Source organism: Antedon mediterranea, chromosome 1 (assembly GCF_964355755.1).
Source record: "Antedon mediterranea chromosome 1, ecAntMedi1.1, whole genome shotgun sequence".
Taxonomy (NCBI): Eukaryota; Metazoa; Echinodermata; class Crinoidea; order Comatulida; family Antedonidae; genus Antedon; species Antedon mediterranea.
This window is the reverse complement of record NC_092670.1, coordinates 34,020,715-34,043,726: the sequence shown is the minus strand read 5'-3', so window position 1 is coordinate 34,043,726 and position 23,012 is coordinate 34,020,715. Positions and strand designations below refer to the sequence as shown.

General features: G+C 34.8%; 1 protein-coding gene and 2 non-coding genes across 3 annotated transcripts in view; 2 read left to right on the top strand and 1 right to left on the bottom strand.

The window, feature by feature from the left end:
• Positions 1-5,419: 5,419 nt before the first annotated feature.
• Trnat-ugu (transfer RNA threonine (anticodon UGU)) lies at positions 5,420-5,491 on the top strand. Its single transcript has one exon. It is a non-coding gene; the product is annotated as a tRNA-Thr (tRNA).
• A 652-nt stretch (positions 5,492-6,143) lies between these two features.
• Trnat-ugu (transfer RNA threonine (anticodon UGU)) lies at positions 6,144-6,215 on the top strand. The gene has a single exon. It is a non-coding gene; the product is annotated as a tRNA-Thr (tRNA).
• Positions 6,216-10,164: 3,949 nt separating this feature from the next.
• Positions 10,165-23,012, bottom strand: part of LOC140044457 (uncharacterized) — a 28,051-nt gene continuing 15,203 nt past the window's right edge. The window contains exons 4-5 of the mRNA XM_072088979.1: positions 12,409-12,529; positions 10,165-10,509 (exon numbers count right to left, since the gene is read on the bottom strand). Coding sequence (XP_071945080.1) covers positions 10,467-10,509; positions 12,409-12,529 — 164 coding nt within the window. The 3' untranslated portion in view covers positions 10,165-10,466. The remainder of the gene's footprint in view (positions 10,510-12,408; positions 12,530-23,012) is intronic.

Below are 23,012 nucleotides of genomic sequence, written 5' to 3'. Positions count from 1 at the left end.
TACAACGCCCGAGTACATCGTACAAGAGACAGAAGTTAAAACCGAAATAACCAAAGTAACATGGAAAAGTCTACTCAAGCAAACCCTGAAAGCGCAACAAGTATAAACAATGACAATCTATCAAATCAAACTGATATATTATTCAATCCTATTACTCTATGTAACAACTTTGACGAACAAGATGAACTAACTGATCATAGTCTTAGCAATAAAATATGTACGATAGAGACATGCTCGTATATGAGCACAGACCAGTTAAATGACTCGGTTAATAAAATAAATAATATCAGCTACTCATTTTTACACTATAATATCAGAAGTATTAACAAACACTTAGATGAATTAATTACTTGTTTAAACGGCATTAAACACCCATTCACTGTAATTGGCTTATCAGAAACATGGCTTAAAGAAACATCACCTAGACCATACTTACCAAACTACGATTTCCATGCTCTAGACAGGGAAAATCGAAAAGGAGGTGGTGTTGGCTTGTTTATTTCAAATACTATAGAGGTCAAAACAAGAACCGATTTGAAAATTAATTTCTGTGAATGTCTGTTTATTGAGATAATTGAAAAAAAGTGTAAAAATGCAATTGTTGGTACTGTCTACAGACCACCAGACATGAAAATAGATGTTTTTAATGATTCACTTGAAGATGTCCTCACTGCTATAGACAAAGAAGGTAAACCATGTTATATCATGAGAGATTTTAATATCAATCTGCTTAAACATGTAACATGCAGTGATGTAAATGATTTTATTGAAACTAGATGGCACGCTCGCTTCGCTCGCGTACCATCTAGGTCGTGCCCACAGATGGTTCTCGAATACACAGTATTTCCAGCGAGAAAAAAATGGAGATTTCAAATGTACGTACCGCAGGACTATAACACATTGTCGTTTACAGAAACGAATAAATATACACAATGATTTATGTAGTCAACCAAAATTAGCACCCTGGGAATTACTTCCGAGAGAGAAACAAAATGAGTCAAATTTTTTTATTTGGACTCATTTAAACAAACCCAATTTGTGTTTTGTATGTAACATTAAGGGTTGAGGGATGGGGGAAGAAGATAGGTACAAAGAGGAAACATTTTAAAATATATTCTTATCCACTCAGTAACGAAATATTGTTTTTAATGTTTTATAGGCCTATAAATAATATACCACTAAATACAGTAAAACATTTACGATTTAATACGGTACTTTGTTAAAACTCTCACTGTCATAGTCGATTGAAATAGTAAAGTACATGTAACAATACACCACTACGACGTTTATATATTTTTAAATTATTAATTAATACAAACGTTGAGAAGCAACTGTCAGTATTAACGTTTATTTATTTGTATATTATATGTTTATAATCTAACAGTAGGGCCTACCCACACTCACAGTAATAAAGTTTATTTTTATATATTTTTATATTACATCTAACAGTACCAACACTCACAGTAAGAAATTTGCGATTCAAATTGCGATCAAAAGTGGTTAATACCTTAACAGTATTGTACAGCATTGCAATACTATTCATGTTTATTCTCCAAGGGGGCCCATAAATCTAAATCTAAATCTATACCTCATGGTTAAACCAAATAATTTGGAATGTTTATTTGTATATTATATGTTTATAATCTAACAGTAGGGCCTACCCACACTCACAGTAATAAAGTTTATTTGTATATATTTTTATATTACATCTAACAGTACCAACACTCACAGTAAGAAATTTGCGATTCAAATTGCGATCAAAAGTGGTTAATACCTTAACAGTATTGTACAGCATTGCAATACTATTTATGTTTATTCTCCAAGGGGGCCCATAAATCTAAATCTATACCTGTATGGTTAAACCAAATAATTTGGAATCTTCCATTCATCACAAATCAATACATTTGTAAAAACGTATATTAAATGTATCAAAATAGTATTTTTTAAAGAAAATCGGCCTGTCTTCAACATTATGATGCTGTACTCGAACTGTTCAACCGGTTTTCAGCTATTAAAAACAATTATCGTAGGAGGAGATAGGAAAATGCGAAGCCTCCTCGCATTTTTGTGGCGGGTATTTTTCAAGATGGACATCCATTAGACAGTGTATACCACGATCGGAAAACACCCCTATTTGGGGCAAATCGTTGAACCTAAATTCGTTTTAATCGTCAATAACTAATTATCTAACTTAATTTAATTAGTAAACAGGGTTACATCAGGTGGTTAAAATCAGTACCAAAAGTACGAACCAACTTTATATACCATCGAGTAAAAATTCTAGAAGTAAGGCGTGATTTACCGAATTTTGCCCTTACGTAAATTTATATATAGATAATGATGTCTCACTCGTTTTATCCATCTATATCTAGACCAACTAGAATACAAGATCAGTCAGTAACACTAATTGACAACATATTTTCAAATACAATTTCCGAAAAAGTTCTATCTGGTATACTAATCTCGGACATTTCCGACCATTTACCAGTATATCAAATAACTCACTCTGCTTCGTATTCCCACGTAAACACGCACATGAATAAAGGCACCTCAGTCTCATGTGACACGTATAGGCCTATAGTTAACAATAGAAATATTATGAAACTAAATAGTGATTTATTAAGTGCAGAGTGGCTTGGAGTATATGAAGCGACTGATCCAGAAATCGCTTATAATGATTTTCTGGATAATTTTAAGTTTCTATATAACAAACACCTTAAAAAAACTGTAAAGTCATCAAAACAGTATGACAAATTCAAGCAGCCCTGGATGAGTTTTGGGTTACTAAGGTCAAGTAAAAGAAAGCATGTACTGTATAAAAGGGTCATAAAACACCCTACTGTAAAAAACAAAAATACGTATAAAGAATTTAAAAAAGCTTTTGCACGCACGTGCAAAATCGCCAAAAAGATGTATTATGAAAATCTTTTCAATCAAACAAATGGTAATATTAAAAAAACATGGAATGTTATAAATGATGTAATTGATCCGAATAAAGGAAAAACTAAAGTTCCATCTTCTTTTACACATAGCAATGAAACTATACATGGTTGCGAAAATGTTGTAAATCATATTAATGATTATTTTATTAATGTAGGTTGTAAGGTTCGAGACAATATTGAGTCTACTACGACAAAATATTCGGAATACCTCACAAACAAACAACGCAACTCAATGTTTTTTTGCTATGTTGATGAGGAGGAGGTACTAAAAGTTATTGAATCTCTCGATTCAAACAAAGCCCCCGGATTTGATGAAATTTCAGCTAAAGTTGTAAAGGAAGTAAAATACAATATTTTAAAGCCGCTGACATATATTTTTAATTTATCACTTCAAACTGGACTAATACCAGGGAAGTTGAAAATTTCCAAAGTAGTTCCCATACATAAAAAAGGAGACCGCCATTTGGCCTCAAACTATCGTCCCATATCGCTGTTGCCCATTTTTTCGAAAGTTTTTGAAAAGATTATCCATAATCAATTATACAATTATCTTACAAAATGTAAAGTGTTAAGCAACAATCAATATGGATTTAGAAACAAACACTCAACTTCTCATGCTATGATCGACTTGGTCCATAAAATATTAAATGCATTTGAAAAAAAGGAATAAGCACTTACTACCTTTATGGATTTGTCAAAAGCGTTTGACATTATCGATCACAGTATTCTGTTGAGCAAATTGGCGCATTATGGTATAAGAGGCATCGTTTTAATGTGGTTTAGAAACTATTTAAGTGGCCGCAAACAATATGTTTATGCCAACGGTAGATCATCATGTTTAAAAGACACCAATATAGGGGTGCCACAGGGTTCTGTTTTAGGACCACTTTTGTTTTTAATTTACATCAATGATATAAGTCGAGCAAGTAGTAAAATAGATATAATTAGTTTTGCTGACGACACAACTTGTATAACAAGGGGAGATGACCCTACAATGTTAAACCATACTATGAATATTGAACTAGAAAAAATAAACGTATGGCTTAAAGCAAATAAGCTGTTACTGAATGTCAGCAAAACTAATTACGTTGTTTTTAGAACTAGCCAAAAGAACTTTGACAAAAACCAGTTTAAAATAAAAATGAATAATGTGTTATTACATAGAAAAGAAAATGTGACATTTCTAGGTGTAATGTTAAACAAAAATCTTACCTGGAAACATCACATACAGCTTATTAGGAAAAAAATGTCTAGGGCAATTGGTATACTTTTAAAAGTAAGAAAATTCTTTCCTCATAAAGTCCGTATTAGTCTTTATAACACCTTAGTATTACCTCACCTTCAGTATGGTAACTTAATATGGGGAAATACATACAAGAGCACGTTAGAAGTAATACTAAAACTCCAAAAGAGAGCTGTAAAATGCATTACCTTCTCTAAATCCAGACAAGCCTCAGAGCCACTGTTTAAGAAACTAAAAATATTAAACGTTTATGATATTTACAAAGTAAACGTCATAGGATTTATGGCAAACGTAAAATTCAATGAATTACCACATCCCATTTTAAATATTTTTAATTACTGTGACAGTATTAGGCCTACTCATAACCTCAGAACAGAAACTGAATTCGAAATTCCCTTCACAAGACTAACTTGCAGTCAACAGTTTATACACATATATGGACCAAAATTGTGGAAAGAATTCACTTGTAATGGTGGTAATAAACCGGTTATCTTAAAGAAACAAAATAAATGTATAAAAAAACAGGTTAAAAAATACTTTTTATCACTATATGCTGATTAACAACACCTTTGTTTATTTAAGTTCTATATACTTGTTCTTATGTAAAAGGGTCCTACAAAAAAACGAAGCTATAGCTTTTTTATGCAGGATCCCTGTTCTCAGTTGTACTGTAATTATGATGTACTGTAATTGATGACTAAATAAATGTGGAATAAATGAAATGAAATGAAAAAGTCACTCCTTTTCCATGATAACGCTACATGGTGCAAAAAAGGAACTGAAAACCAACCTGTGTTTGACGTCACAATGGGAAGCTTTGATGGTGCTGAAACCTGTGAAATCGTAGGTACATATCTTTTGTCGCAACTGTCTAACAAATATGGCAACCAAATTGGTCTATACCGCGACGATGGCCTAGCCGCGTTTCGCGAATCAGCCAAAACGATTGAGCTAATCAAGAAAGATATTTGTAAGGTTTTCCAGGAGAACAACCTCAAGCTAACAATTGTTTCGAATATGAGCACTGTTTCTATAATTTACAGTATGATTTATATATAATTTACACAGTGCTACGCAACATCATTGATTTACATATACACAATATTATGTAAAAAACCGTTGCGAATTAAAGTTGGAATTTATTCTGACTTGTTAAGCCTCCACTGATTGTGAGGGCGTTTGTTGTATGAGAGAATGTATCTGGTGGGTGAAAATCTGTGATAATACCATACATGGCTCTGTGGTCTAGTGGTATGATACTCGCCCTGTAAGCGAGAGGTTGCAGGTTCGAATCCCGCCAGAGACATTTTTTCATACAACTAAAAAAATACGGAACTTTCGCCAATGAGCTATGCTCGACGCGATTATGAGATCATGTTCCGAATATGAGCACTGTTAGTATGATTTATATATAATTTACACAGTGCTACGCAACATCATTGATTTACATATACACAATATTATTTAAAAAACCGTTGCGAATTAAAGTTGGAATTTATTCTGACTTGTTAAGCCTCCACTGATTGTGAGGGCGTTTGTTGTATGAGAGAATGTATCTGGTGGGTAAAAATCTGTGATAATACCATACATGGCTCTGTAGTCTAGTGGTATGATACTCGCCCTGTAAGCGAGAGGTTGCAGGTTCGAATTCGGCCAGAGACATTTTTTCATACAACTAAAAAAATACGGAACTTTCGCCAATGAGCTATGCTCGACGCGATTATGAGATCATGTTCCGAATATGAGCACTGTTTCTATAATTTACAGTATGATTTATATATAATTTACACAGTGCTACGCAACATCATTGATTTACATATACACAATATTATTTAAAAAACCGTTGCGAAATAAAGTTGGAATTTATTCTGACTTGTTAAGCCTCCACTGATTGTGAGGGCGTTTGTTGTATGAGAGAATGTATCTGGTGGGTGAAAATCTGTGATAATACCATACATGGCTCTGTGGTCTAGTGGTATGATACTCGCCCTGTAAGCGAGAGGTTGCAGGTTCGAATCCCGCCAGAGACATTTTTTCATACAACTAAAAAAATACGGAACTTTCGCCAATGAGCTATGCTCGACGCGATTATGAGATCATGTTCCGAATATGAGCACTGTTTCTATAATTTACAGTATGATTTATATATATATATATATATACGTGTATATATATATATATATATATATATATATATATATATATATATATACTGTATATATATATAAACAAATCAGGCACAGAACATTAATTCTAAACCGCCCGGTGATATACTGAAATTTGAAACGATAAAGATGAGGAAATCTGTGAGAATGAGACTCCAACTCGGACCGCCTGCTTGATATGCAGATGTCCTAACCATTAGACCACTCGGGCTTTCATGGTATTGTTCAAACTCGATTGGATAGCGACTCTTTAACATTCTCGGCGTGGTACGGCGGAACAGCACTAGTCATCGGTTGTACGCACGCGCACCAGAGATCAAATTGATACGCCCTCATCTTTCAGTATTTTTGTTCACGAGGCGGGATCTCTCTCTCTATATATATCACTCTAAACACAGTAAACATAATTTTTTGAAACTGTCACTGTCATATTCGATTAAAATAGTAAAGTACATGTAACGATACACCACTACGACGTTTATATTTGTTGTAATCATTAATTAATACAAACGTTGAGAAGCAACTGTCAGTAACACAAAATTTCTTTTTATGTTTTATAAATAATCAGGGAAGAGTTAAATTAACTCTTCCCTGAAATAATATACCGTTAAACACAATAAAACATAATTTGTTGGAACTGTCACTTTCATAGTCGACTGAAATAGTAAAGTACATGTAACGATACACCACTACGACGTTTATATTTTTTTTGTAATTATTAATTAATACAAACGTTGAGGAGCTACTGTCAGAAATAAAGTGTATTTTTCTAACAGTACCCACACTCACAGTAAGAAATTTGCGCTTCAAATGGCGATCAAAAATATACCTAAAGTTTATCCCTAAGAGTTCATATATTTACCTACTTGTGTTATACCAAATATTCATACTGGGAGACTGAGAGATTGAAATATTTCATTTATCACTAAGCAATACGTTGTATAAACGTATATTAAATCTATCAAAGGAGTTTTTTTTAAACAAAATCGGCTTGTCTTGTACATTATGATGTAGGCCTACTTGAGCTGTTTAACCAATTTTCGGCTATGAAAACAATTATTGTAGAAGGAAATAGGTAAATGCGAAGAATCTTCGTATTATTGTGTGCGCGTATTTTTCAGCATCGACATCCATTAAGCAGTGTATATACAACGATTGGAAAACACCTCTATTTAGGGCAAATCATTGAACCTCAATTCGTTTTAATCGTCAATAAAGAATTATCTAACTGAACAATAATCAGTAAACATGGTTACATTAGGTGGTTAAAATCAGTACGGAACGTATGAACCAACTTTATATACCATCGAGTAAAAATCCTAGAAATAACGCGCGATTTACCGAATTTTGCCCTTACATAAATGTATATATAGACCTAGATGTAATTTTAATTTCTATGGAGAAAGAGAATCATAAATAAAAGATTAAATTAATGAATTACAACTACTACTGTATGTTTAAGCGCCTGCTGGATATGCTGATATAGAGGGTGTGTGAGTGTTTGAAATCTTGCTTGTTGTAACTGTCAATGTTACTGGAAACCGACGACTGATACAATTGTCACTGCACAATTGATTTTTTGTAACCATTATATACTGACAGAGACTTTGAGTTTGATTACAATTTAAAATGAACCATGATTGTGACGAATTGGATTGCTAATAATAAAAGTCGTTTCTTTTTTACCTGGCAACTAACTAAAAATGTCATGTTATTATTGTTAATTGTCTAGTTTTTTGTTGTTGAGAGCTGCCACAATAATCCGTAGATCTTGTATATATAATGAGAATTGACGGTTGGTGTTTACATCAACCTTTACATTTGTATTCGAAATAATTTATGATATCAATTACTTCGAGCTTTACTCTAATGCTAAGATACAACTAATATAATACCATTTATTTCGTAAATTTATATACAAGAACGAAGTAACCGGAACAAAATGAATTCTAAACCGACTGGTTTAGAGTATATAGTATGTGTACACTACGCTAGAAGACATTTTACATGCAAACCACCCAACAATTATGGAAAACATAATAACATAACAAGGAATAACAAAATATGGACAGTACAGAAACTCAAATAGAAACTTACAAGCATCACAGATGATGAAATGCGTATATAATATATATATATATATATATAATAACCAACATTGACAGTATAGTAATGTATCGAACCATAGAAATAAAAATTACACATTGATGAAATGGTTCCAATAGTACTGTGTAAGCATACAACAAACTACTACACTTGATGGAATATTACTACGATGTATACATATTCTAAAATAGGTAAATACCTACCAGAATGGATCACACAAAATGATAAACATGAAATACACGCCAATTAATTTGATTGAAATACACTAATATTCTCGTACCTTGCAAGAAATAACTTACATATTGTACAATGTATCTCCGCATTACCGTGGTTTTACGTAAATTATGAATACTGATTTGATGAACAATTATTAAAGATTATATAATTATTATTTCATACCATTAAAACAATAACAAGGCAACCATATGCAAAGATACGTGTATTTTATTTACTGAATACATTGAATACCATATCTCAATTGAGTAGTAATATACAAAATGTCAAAAGCTGATTGGAAAGCGGTAGATAATAATAAGAAAACATTAATGAAATTCTGTTAAATACAGAAATATAAAACCGTTATTTAGTTACTGATATGAAATTCAGCAATTGACAAAATTCAATATACAAATTAATAACTTTCAGTAATAAAAACGTGATAAAGTAAGTTTTAAACATTGTTAAAAATTGTTACAGTTAAAAAACTGATGAAATTTAGTTACAGCAGTCAAAAAATGTATTTAAAAATCAGTCAAAACATTGCTGGTTAATTCATTTGAACATTGCACAACTACAAACTGTGATTCTGTGTTTAACGAAACCACTGGTTCTGCCGATAACGAGGGATTTTAAAACATTTTTTTATATTTATTTAATGTCGACATATTGCAAATAAATGTGAATTAATACTCTATTTGAAGTTCTAGCAAGACAATCTAACAACAGGACATTGAGCTCGCCTTGCCAAGATAGTAACAGTCTTTGGCTGTGACAAATAGTATTGTGCAATGGAGGAGCGTGTATCTGATCCTGTCTTAGCCACAGATAAATACGATGATCTCCGGAGCTCAGTATCCTGTTAGAATGCCTTGGGTCCAGAAGCATCTTAGATCTTGAGATATTAAAATTGTAAACATCATAATTGGTTAATCTTGTTCAATTCAGCTACTTGATTAAATGAAAATAAATTCATGCTTGAATGGCTTACTTAACTTAATCAAACTTTTGAAATAATGGGTCAAATTGTACAAGCTTTACATTATTTCAAAGCTTATTATCATTTAACGTGTACGTGCGTGTATTGTGCAGTAACAAAAATAAAGAACAAAATCTATTTAAAAAACGGATTTTTTATGCTATGTGTGCGCAATACTTAAAATTACCTGAAATGTATGATTACAGATTGATTTTTTTAGCGTTTTTTAAATTTGTTCACGCATGTAACCATTACAGAAAGCTGACCATTCAAATAAAAAAAATACTTGTCAAGTTTCATTTAAAACTGTTTAAGGTTTAAATTAGTTAACTTACAAAATGTTATACCTACAAATTTTTTAGATACGCTGACAACACCAATTGAGGAAAGAAAGTAGAATAACAAAATGGTTATCCGTAACTCAAAAGTTACGGATAACAAATGATACAGATTTTGTACAATATCAATAGTTGATCTTCTTTCTTAAAGATCATCTAATAAGCGTGTAAACTGTAGAAAATTACGTTATGACTTAAATGACCTCTAAAATATATGTTCCACTAAACCGATTTTAGTAGATTTTTAAAATAAAATACTCCAATAACTGCAAAATCAGAAAAAAACAAGTTTTGAAACTATTGCAATTTGTTTTGGGTCAATCCACAGATTGCCTGGACTTTTGTCAGACCACAGCCGAATTCCTTTTTTTTTTTGAAATACAATATACTCATACAATAATATACTCCACTAACAATATCGTAAACAAAATGAATAAACGCTTTTAATTTATTTTGGTTTTCTGTTCTTCCATGGTATTAATCATCTTGTCTTTTTGTGCTTTGCTGTCCTCTTTTGTTTCTGTATGTTAAATCAAATATCAATATTATTACAAAATATCTTTTTTTCTTAACTGGCTAGCTGTCACAAGTTTTTTTATTAGATTTAAATTTGTATTTTTGTTTACATTGTTAGAGAAAAAGAAAATAAATTCATGTTATTTACCTTTTCTCTTATTTATTTTTATTTATTCAAAAATCTAATATTTTCAAGCAGTCGATTTACAGTTATTAGTAATTATTCAAACTAGATGGTACGCTCGCTTCACTCGCGTACCATCTAGGTCGTGCCCACAGATGGTTCTTGAATACATAATAATTTCAGCGTTAAAAAACTGGCGATTTCAAATGTACGTACCGCAGGACAATAATACATGTCGTTTACAGGAACGAATAAATAGACACTGTGATTTATGTACTGAACTAAAATTAGCACCCTGGGAATTACTTCCTAAAGAGAAACTTGTCACAAAATGAGACCAATTGTTTAAGTCAAATTTAAACAAACTTAATTTGTTTTTTGTATGTAACATTAGGGTTGAGGGATGGGAAAGAGGATGGGTGCAAAGAGGAACAATTTTTAAATATATTCTTTATCCATGTAGTAACGAAATATTAATTGTTTTCATGTTTTACAAATAATATACCACTAAACACAGTAAAACATTGCGATGTAATACTTTGTTGAAACTATCACCGTCCTAGTCGATTGAAATAGTATAGTACATGTAACGATACATCACTACGACGTGTATAATATGCCCGATAATATGTTTATATAATGTAAAACAATTTGTGAAAACCACCCCTATTCGTGGCAAATCATAAATTCGATTTAATCGTCAATAAATATTAAATTATCTAACTCAACTTAATTAGTAGGCCTAATGGTTTTCAATTGTTTCTTAGAGCCAATTCATACTTAAGTTGGTTCCTAACCCTACCCACCAAAGTTGATCTACGTTTAGGGCATGTGATGCACCGTAGGCCTATCCTCTACTGGCTTTACAACGCTACTCATGCCAGTGAGGGAAGGGTGATGATGTCACGTGGGTGGTTTAACTGCAATAATAAAGATTTGTAAATAATATACGGCGACTGAAAACGCTAGCTCATTATCCGTTAAAAAAAATCTATATCCAACCTCTGCAGCACAGATTGAAAAAAAAATGGATCGAATTTCTGTTATGAGTATACAGTACTTGCCTTTACGACGCCTGAGGGAATAGACACTTGTGGAACAGAGATTGGAATGTTCCATTCATTTCAAATCAATACATTTGCATAAACGTATATTAAATCTATAAAAATAGTATTTTTTAAGAAAATCGGCCTGTCTTCAACATTATGATACTGTACTCGAGCTGTTCAACCGGTTTTCAGCTATTAAAAACAATTATCGTAGGAGGAGATAGGAAAATGCGAAGCCTCCTCGCATTTTTGTGGAGGGTATTTTTCAAGATGGACATCCATTAGACAGTGTATACCACGATCGGAAAACACCCCTATTTGGGGCAAATCGTTGAACCTAAATTAGTTTTAATCGTCAATAACTAATTATCTAACTTAATTTAATTAGTAAACAGGGTTACATCAGGTGGTTAAAATCAGTACCGAAAGTACGAACCAACTTTATATACCATCGAGTAAAAATTCTAAAAGTAAGGCGCGATTTACCGAATTTTGCCCTTACGTAAATTTATATATAAATTGTCCAAACTAACAAGTTACGTTAAAATGACTCTCCTAGAAATTGTCATGTAAAACGTTCCAAAATATAATTTATAATACAACAAGGCCAACAGCCATAAGTCGCGTGCTAAGCATAGTTATACCAGACTGACCGACCAACCAACCGACCGACATAGTGAACTATAGAGTCGCGTCCACGCGACTAAAAAGCATAGGTCTAAAAACTTACCTCTTGTGTTGACGATCTTGCAGGTTCTTTGATGGATCGTGGATCAAGATTTCAATCTTAGTGAATCTGCTTGCACCATTTGATACCTGACACTGGGATTCCTTTCGTATATATGTATTGGCTACCGTTAATAAAATTAAATGTCAGGCGTGAGTAAACTTTATCTTTATTTGTTGTCGAGTGATAGAGATGATTTCTAGATTAGCCTTTAGATGTAAGGCTTTAGATGTATATATCTTTTGATTTTTGCATAGAAAATAAGTATGTTCTTTCATTATTCCATTTCTGAACCATGGTTTGTCTCTTACAATAAAGGTTTGTCTTTTTGGCAGAATAGGTGGCCGTGGGATTATTAAAATCAGTGACTACTGCCAAATTGTCAGACGGACAGATCATAACAAGCTTTTCGATATCTAAGAAATAGACTAATTGCTCGATTTAGATGCACGTTATCCATTAAATAAAAAGCATGGTTTGTAAAGAAAAATTATGGTTTCTCTTTTTATCGAAAGACAAAATAATGGTTTTTAGACAAACCATGTAAAATACGAACTATGATTTGTTAAAAAACTATGGTTTGTCTTTTGATCAAACTATGGTTTGTCTTTTGATCAAACTATGGTTTGTCTTTTACAAACCACAGTTTGTCTGTTACAAATCACAGTTTGTCTTTTTATTATAGACACAAACCATTTTTTTGTGTCTTTTTATCAAACTATGATTTTTCGTTTACAAACCATAATTGTTTTTTAAAAACTATTTTTTTTCTTTACCAAACTTCATTATTTACAAACCATTGTTTGTCATTTTATTAGAGACAAACCATTGTTTTTCTTTATTATAGACAAATCATTGTTTGTCTTTTTATTATAGACAAACCAATGTTTGTCTTTTACAAACAATAGTTTGTAGGATAGGATAGGTAGTAAACGTTACGTCCGTTTTAAATATATGCGCCGTTGGATTTCACGCGAGGTTGTTCACAGAATATTCTTAAGAGTTTTTCGTACCGTACGCGAGAAGATTTGTCTTCGAACACGGAAAAATAAAAAAAATTAATATTTAACGATCGTTGAATAGTTAGAATTAATTAACATATATGAATGCGCAGGTTTGTATTATTAGTACGAATAACATAATCTATTCTTTTATCTTATTTTCCTCTATTTTTTTTTCTCTTTTCGATAGTGTGTGAGTGAGACAATGAGATACTTTAGCTTCTATTATATTTAAGATTATGACATATGAATGTTCATGTGTGTATTATTATTAGTACGCATAACATCATCTCTTCTTTTATCCTATTTCATCTAATTTTTTTCTATTTTTGGTAGTACGCGAGTGAGACATGTTAAGAATATGATATTCCTCGACGAATCATTGCATCATAACAGCTTTGATGTAATACTTCCTTCTGTTTTTTTGGTAGACCATTATACTCAAGCAACACAAACATCTAATTAAAGATTAAAAACAAATTTTTTTTTCAACTTCGGTAAAGAATGTATTTGTTGAATAATTTTAGTATACACATTAATGAGATTCAACAACTTTTTGACTCGACGGACTCACGCAAAAAAAAAGTGTTAATTGATGACGTCAATCAATGTCGTTGGTTGGCCAGAATCCATAATTACCGCGCGGTATTTTCACAAAATTGAATCTAGTTCTATCCTGAACGGATTTCCGCTCAACAATACTGTGAACTATTTGACACCAAAACCAATACCGTACTCTATGACAATTGCGGTTACAAAGTTATAGACTGATTAAATAGATATAGATATTGATAGATATTGGAAGGCTTGTTTTGAAATGTCCGCCTGACAATTTGATAGTAACTGATTACAATACACCTACGAACACCATTGACTATTCAGCCGACAACTAAAAAAAAATCTCTTCGAATCCAGCAGATGTATTTCCCGCTATTCTTGCGATTGGAAGGCACCTGTTTGTATTCAATGTTACCGACTCTTATGACAACAGAGAGAGCTGCAATTTTACAATAAAAGTTGAAGGTTAGTTAGCTGTATTAACAATAAAGGTTTCTATTCTAATCTTTTCCTTGTTCAGGTCTTGGAGTTGTACGCCGCGTACAATACGAAAACATAACTCCGTAGGTCTGAACAGGCACTTAAAATGGATATGAAACAGGGGTGGCGCCAGGATCTTCCCGACGCGGGGGCTACATTCCCCGACGAGGGGGCTATGCGAGCGAAGCGAGCATCACTAGGCTGGGGGCCTGGGGGCCGCCAAGGGCCCCCGGTGGGGTCCAGGGGGCGAAGCCCCCGGAAGCAACGCGTTCTAGCGTCATTTGAGGTCATTTTAATCAGATTTAGGGTAGCCATTTTTTTCCATTTTTTATAATGCATAAATAAAATACTGCGTGCAAAAAAACGATGCGCGATGACTGTTTCAATCCATATTTTTTAATTTAAAAAATAAAGTTTCAAAGAAAATTTAGAAAAATAGAGTTGGAGGTCCCGGAAATTGGACTTATTATACTTCAAAACATGAAACAAAATATATAAGTCCCTATCATGGTTGTGACTGAGCTAAGAGATGTTAGGTCCCGGAAAATGCACTTCTTGTACTTCGAAATATGACCAGCTTTATTGTTGGGGCTGAGCTAAGAAACTGTTTAAAACTAGAGCTGCAGGTCTTCAAAAAATTGCATTTTATACTTTGGAAACATCAGGCCTAGAGGCTTAAAAAACGCAAGCGTAGACCTTTTTCAGTCGGGGAAATAAGTTTATTCCTCCCAAGTGTATGCGTACGTACCATCTGGACTTCCGAGTGGTGAGAAATTCATGACATACAGGACATTGAAAATGTAATAACTTAGCTATAAGATGTTGGCTAAGCAAAAATGGCATGTTTTTTTGTTTAGTAATGGATGAAAAATTTATTTTAGGTGCCCCACGGTACAGAGAAGGTTACTTGTAAATTAAAAAATTGGTGAACATACGAACAATTAACATAATTTGTTTTTGCTGCTGTAGTGTAGCGTACGTCGACGCAGTACACGACGTAACCGTCAGTAAACTTCGCCTGGAAAATAACTACAGTACACATTTTGGTCCCTGGATGGAACATGGTATCACGCGTCTTGACCCAACGTTGAACGATTCGTACAAAGGGATACCGACAGACAAGTGCGAACCTAGCTATTGTTTAGTAGTAAGTTAGATCGCTGGCAATAATGAATGCATATAAAGTGCATAATATCACTCTGAGATGTACTCTCACGGTCAATGAAACGTCGCGGTTTTCTAGGCGCTGAAGCTAGCTACGAAGTGAACGCGAACGCTTTTTACTGTATATTATATTCCCCGACAAAAAGTACCCGTGTTCCCTTCGGTAACCGCCGGTAAACTTCGCCTGGAAAATAACTACATTACACATTTTGGTCCCTGGATGGAACTTGATACCACGCGTGTCGACCCAACGTTGAACGATTCGTACAAAGGGATACCGCCAGACAAGTGCGTACCTAGCTAATGTTTAGTAGTAAGTTAGATCGCTGGCAATAAATGAATGCATAAAAGTGCATAATAGCCCTCTGACGTACTCTCACGGTCAATGGAACGTCGTGGTTTTCTAGGCGCTGAAGCTATGAAGTGAACGCAAACATTTTTTACTGTATATTATATTCCCCGACAAAAAGTACCCGTGTTCCCCGACGGGGGGGGGGGGGGGGGAGGGCTAGGCTCCCCGACGAGGGGGATAGAGCCCCCCGTAGCCCCCCCCCCGCTGGCGCCACCACTGATATGAAAGGGTTCCTAGCAATATCATTTTATTGGCTCAACGTGTAGATCAATCAGTTTTAAGCTTGCCATAGTCATACTTAATGTTTTGGAGGACGACAACGCCCTCAAAACGCCCCTGAGAAACCTGTGAAAAACTTTTTGTGACGTCACTAAAAGTTATTTTTGTATTACAGAGATAGGAATTTAGCAGTAAATCATTGATTGATGCAAAAGCATGGTAGTAATTACTTATCGCTTTGATATTTTTATTCTTGGATAAGTATGTTAGCCTAATCGAATAAAATTAATTCATATTATCAACCATGTTTTTTTTTAAACGGATTTTAATTTCGTTTTTCAAGGCCACCTTTTACGAAATTCATAGCCAAATGCCTATCTTTCTGGGTACACGGAGTTATTTTGCGCATGCGTGAGAATCACAGAGTCGATCTCCTTGGCCTCTCTCTCGACCCTCCTCCTCTCGCACGAGCGATGTTTATTTCGCTATTTATTATACACTTATTATTGAAACATTCATTTTATTATTATTTCGTGGTAATTAACTGAAATTGATGGAAATTCGTCCACATCGTCTTGTTAAGACGGGTGTTAACATCGTTTTGAAGAAACGGTTGGACGAGTAAATGGTGTTTGACAATGCCATGGCCTGGAGCTAGCTAGGCCTTTTTAGTAGCGATGACTGCTGGATACGGTGTTTAGTCGCCCGGCCAGAGGTGAGCTGAGAGCGTATGCTCCTTGATGTATCGTTGAAGGTGTTAATGGTAGGCACAATTGTGCCTGGCGACTACTAGACTACTCTCTTGTACTGGTAGGCCACGGAGTAACTCCATGTGTAGGCCTAGCCTAGTATAGTACTAGCGAATTTAGAAGAAAATATAGTCTACTAGACCTAGCCTAATTTGTAGTCTGCGTGAGTGGTTTAGTGTGAGATGTACAAATACACCCTTTCTTCTTTTCACGTACAATCTTTGCAGACATAACTTTTTATTGATTTGTGAAATATCGATATTTTCTACGACTGCAGCAACAGGGAGCTTGCAACACGTGTGAGTCTCGTGTAGGATGGGTTTGTTTATTTTGTTTACACCACACAGACCGCGAACGAAACAAGGCGGTGATTGGACTGTATTAAAATTCATTAACCAATCACAAAACGACTGCTGCCGTGGCTACAACCCCGGGTGTTTCAAACTCTAAATTTGACGATTTCGTACGTGCGTATAGAACGTTCATAAAAATTAAGATGGCGTGCCAGTTGGTCGGCCATTTTGCGGACGTTTTATATTATACCAAAATTTAATTTATTTATTTCTCAAGTTCTACTAGGTATTTGAATCTATTTTTTTGTGTGCTGTTTATTAACATTAAAAGGATTCATACAAAGTCATTTTTGTGAAATTTTAAAATCCTTTCATATCCATTTTAAGCTAGTCTCAATCAGTCAATGTTGAATGACATGATGACCACCAACTCAGCTGTATTATAACTATTAACACCATGGCATTATTGTGATTGATTCTAGGCCTACCCAAGGCCAATGCCATACAACATGTGTGTGACCGTCTACTAGTGTTTTTTTGTTGATACCAAGCTAGTCCCGAATGCAATATTTTTTTACGCTCAACGAAACTGCCAGCTAGCCAGAATACTGTTTTCTGATTGGATGTTGATCTCACGTGAGATGTTCAAATCACTTACGCATGCAGTTTGCCTCAGTAGGTAATTCCTCCTCGCACTCTCCGACGACCGGTTGCGACTCGCACTGCTCTAGGCTAGCAATTTACGTGTTGTAGGAATCGTACGTTTTAACTACAGTACTAGCTCCTTGCACAACAGACAGAGGCTTACAATTTCCCGCATTTTTATCGTGTCGCCATCGTTGAAATGTTTTTTCGTAACATTTATTGCTCTTTTCTATGTACAATGTTTGAGATAAAATAATTATAAATAAGACTCAAAGAGAGATTATCGTTGTGGATAATACCGTAACGTGGATATAATTAACGTGGGGAGCGTGTAGGCTACTGTTCGCGTACCGTTGATCGTTGCAGTATAATAAAGAAATCACGCATTGGCGATAAAATGTTGGTCTGGATGGTGTAAATTTGTTTGAAATTTTCAAAAAATGATAATAAATAATCACAAACAATATTTCCCTGTGACTTATAAATATATATTTAGATGAGTTGTTGCTTGTAATTCTGCCATTTGTTATTCGTAGACCTGTAACTTTACAAAAATCTAATAAATCTTGACTAGTGCTGACTCTTGTAGTTCAGTAATTATATTACTTTAGCAGTCCCTGATTCATCTTTGTACATTGTATATTATGTTTTGTTGGTCAAATAAATAAATAAAATGAATGAAACTAGACAAAGGAATACTAGAGCCTTTTGTTGTCAATATATAAAAGGATGACGATGACAAAAGTGTATTTTGACCGTGCCAACCCGATGTTGCCGTCATGAAGGCCCTAAAAAGATTACCGCGGCGCGACTTTCTTATCGCTTCGCATAAAAATCATATTTTTCCACGTCAAATTGAAATTAATGCATGAAACGTACGCGAAATTGAGAGAGAGGCGAATTCCTCCATGGAAATTTAATTAATTAATTAATAGATTACTCCATGGCGAGAGAAAGTAAATATTTTCAAGAAACCCTTCACAAGTTTCCGCTTTTTGGGTTTAGCCGCTCTTATTTATAATTATTTTATCTCAAACATTGTACATATAAAAGAGCAATAAATGTTACGAAAAAACATTTCAACGATGGCGAAACGATAAAATGCGGGAAATTGTAAGCCTCTGTCTGTTGTGCAAGGAGCTAGTAGTTGTTTCAGGCAACGTGCTCTCAGGCAGCGAGCTATTGAAATGTACGATTCCTACAACACGTAAATTGCTAGCCTAGAGCAGTGCGAGTCGCAACCGGTCGGAGAGTGGGAGGGGGAATTACCTACTGAGGCGAACTGCATGCGTGAGTGATTTGAACATCTCACGTGACATCAGCATCCAATCAGAAAACAGTATTCTGGCTAGCTGGCAGTTTCGTTGAGCGTAAAAAAATATCGCGTCCCGAATAGCTATATCAGAAGGCTTCATTGGTCAACATTTAATAAAACTCTCCAAACGCCTATGAAAGCTTATTTGTGATTGGCTTATAATTTATATTCAACAATTCATAATTTGTTCCTAATTTGTCATTTTTTACAAAAACAGTGCCTTATTGGCGATGGCAAGTTTATGATTAATGTTGTAAATATTATTTTCAAACTTTAAATGTAAAGAATATGTAGTTGCCAGAGGGGGCACCACGAAAAGTAACAATTTTGATGTTCAGCCCATGGTCTAGCACGCCAATGCAGATCTGATAAATGGACGTCGAGGTGGTGGTGTAGCCTTTTATATACATAATGAAGTTAATATTAAAGTAAGTGATGTTTCTATGGATATCCATGATAATTGTGAATTTGAATGTTTGTGGAAAAAATTTGACTTCCGTAGTGTTGGTGTAGCAATTAAAACTATGTTCGTTGGCGTCATTTATTACCCTCCCAATTCGGCTAATGCCACTGAGCTTCTCAGTCACATTACGAGTAGGCCTACCGTTGATAGCATTAGAACTAGTGATTTTTCAGCAGGAATTATGGCATGTGGTGATTTCAATGATCTCAATACATCAGAATGAGAGTCTAAGTTGTTTTTTAAACTGGTGGTTAACTTTCCTACTAAACAAAATGCGCACCTCGATAAGATATTTGTTAACATTCCTAATATCTTTAATGAACCTATGGAACTACCACCAGTTGGTCGAAGTGACCATTGTTGTATTTTGTTGGAACCATCAACCAATCTTGCAGATTTAAATCACAAGCCAGCACATTTGCTGTTTCGCCCACTAAGAGACTCCTCGATCAGATCATTTGGACAATGGATGACTTTGCATGATTGGAATCATCTTAGTGCTTATGAAAACTCTTCAGATTTTTTGGAAATTTTTAATCAGGAGCTCAACAGTGCTTTTGAAGAGCATTTTCCTCAAATTTTCACTAACAAGAGATGGAATGACAAGCCCTGGTTTACAACTAAATTAAGAAAATTAATTTTGAAACGCCAGGTGGCTTACCGAAATGGACAGGATATTCAGTGGAAAATCTTACGTTGTAAGGTACAGCAGGAAGTCAAACGAGCGAAAGCTTCATTCTATGAAAAGTCTATTGCTACCTTGAAAGGGAACCGACCTGGGAAATGGCACCGCAGTGTCCAGAAGCTCTGTAATATGAGGAAGAAGTCGTATTCCTGGCTCTGATGTTGACCCTACAGGGGCGGATCCAGGATTTTGAAATAGGGGTGGCGTAGGTTTGCGAGCGAAGCGAGCAAACATTGGGTGGGGCCAGGGGGCCGCCAAGGGCCCCCGGTCGGGGTCCAGGAGCCGACGGCCCCTGGAAATTTTGGCGTTCTAGCGCATTGTAAGTCGTTTAAAACGATTTACAAACAATTCATAATGTCATTTACCAAACACTCTAAAGCTCGCAAATTACGACATGTGGAACATGCAGCTGATACTTACCTAGGGTACCAAAGCAAGCTAACAACTTGCCTGTACTTTACATCTAAATTTTTACAACGCGACGATGTTTTTCAGCTTTTATATAAGCATAAACTTGTCCTAGCCTAGACCGGTATTATTTTCTTACACGCGCGCCGGGTCTATCGTGGTGACTACTTCTTCGCATCCATCATCCATGCAGCTAAAGTAAAATGACGTCACGTTAAAGCGGGTCGTCACAGAGTCTCATGCATATTAATGAAGCAAACTTGCTGAGAGTGTTTTCCACCACCACCACGCAACACATGCGACGCGAGATTTATCGAAACGCCGAGCCATTAAAATCATCGGCATATTCAACGACCTGGTTTAAACGATCGTTTAAAAATTATCGGTCTGGCTCGATCATCATTACATTATATTTAGTGATTTGAAAAAAACAAAACACCTCTTTTGTCATCGCGATTTGTTTATGAGAATCATCGACGGAAAAGCAAATAAAACAACAAGGGTCATGAAATGCTGCAGCATTGTTAATATGTTAATAGTAATATGTTTTAATAAAATATAGGCCTAACGGGATAATTTTCCTAGGCACTATACAGTCCTAGCCTTTGTTTTTATTGTACTTAATAAATGGGCGCGTAGTATAGTAGCACTGACCATGTGACTTCATAAACTCTATTGATCGTCGGAGGTAGGCCTACGTACCGCTACTCTACAATACGGGAGTGACGATCACAAAGGATGCCGACCTGCTTAGTAGAACGCGACCAAGCTCACCACGTGGCTTTTATCAACTTGCTCCTTTTACACTTAACTGTGAATGATCGTTGGTAACGCTAGAGATTGATAGTACACAAAGGATGTCGACGTACATGCTTGGTGAAATGCGATCAAGCTGACGATGTGCTCCGACGTACTATTTTCACTATGAAAATGACCGTCGAAACGATACGTGTTTTTAAAATCTATTAAATTTTTTTCAAAAAAAAAAAAAAATCTTTAAAAAATAGGTGGGGGCGTACGCCCCACACGCCTCCCGCTAGATCCGCCACTGACTATAAACACCGTTGAATGCATCAATAGCCATTTTGCACTTGTATGTAATCAGCTTCCGGCTTTGAATATCAACAAGCTACCAGCCTTCCTCCCAGCAAGTGAACCACCACTTATACATGAATGGGAAGTTCGTAAGGCTTTGACTAAAGTGAACTGTAATAAATCAAGCCACCCATCACACTTACCAATTAAAATAATTAAGGAATTTGCTATTGAACTTGCTAACCCGCTAACTAAATTATTTGATACGTGTCTCAATGAGGGACACTTTCCACGTCAGTGGAAAACTGCTTCAATAGTTCCAGTTCCAAAACAAAACAAGATCCGCTCTTTTGATGATCTTCGTCCAATATCACTGACGCCGGTCTTTGCTAAGATTTTTTTTTACCCTCGACCCCATTTATCAATGTTTGCATACATAATGCGACTAACATGTCTGTAGAGACTCAAATGAATCGGATACAGGTTTCTTATAGTCGGCATGGGACCGCTTTGTAATTCCCACAATCACATCATTGCCACACACCTCGAAAGTATGCAAATTAGTAGTACAAATTACATGAAATATGCAAATAAGGGGGTGAAATTACAGTCTTTCTATATCTCGAAAACCATTAATGCTAGAGAGTTGATTTTTCAAAGCATTATTCAGAATGTACATATTTATATTCGCTATAATGAAACATTGTACCCAAAAATTATCAGAAGTATGACATTTGACCCTCGACCCTATTTAATATTTGCATATAATGCAACTAAAATGTCTGTACAGACTTTGTTTTAGCCTTGATACCTATAAATATATATATTTTTTAAAGCTGACAATACCCTATACATTTTTAAGAAGTGGCAAAAAAGAGAGTAAACATTGTTATAGGCGATATTAAATGGTCGTAAGATAATTTCAACATATTCCCTGGATAACATTCAAAATGAGAAATTTTCTAAAATTAAATATAAGCAAATCGCAGGCTATATGGCTTGGTTCAAATAGGCGATGTAAAAACAAACCAATACATATGCAATGGCCACAACAACCAGTAAAAGCATTAAGAGTTTATTTTTCTTATAATGAAAGACAACGGGAACAATGTAATTTCGAAACGAAAATTAAACAACTAAAATTAATATTAAACATAATGGAGAACCAGACAACTAACTTTAGCAGGAAGAATTAAAACATTCGCAATATCCCAATTTATATATTTAGCATCTGTCATAC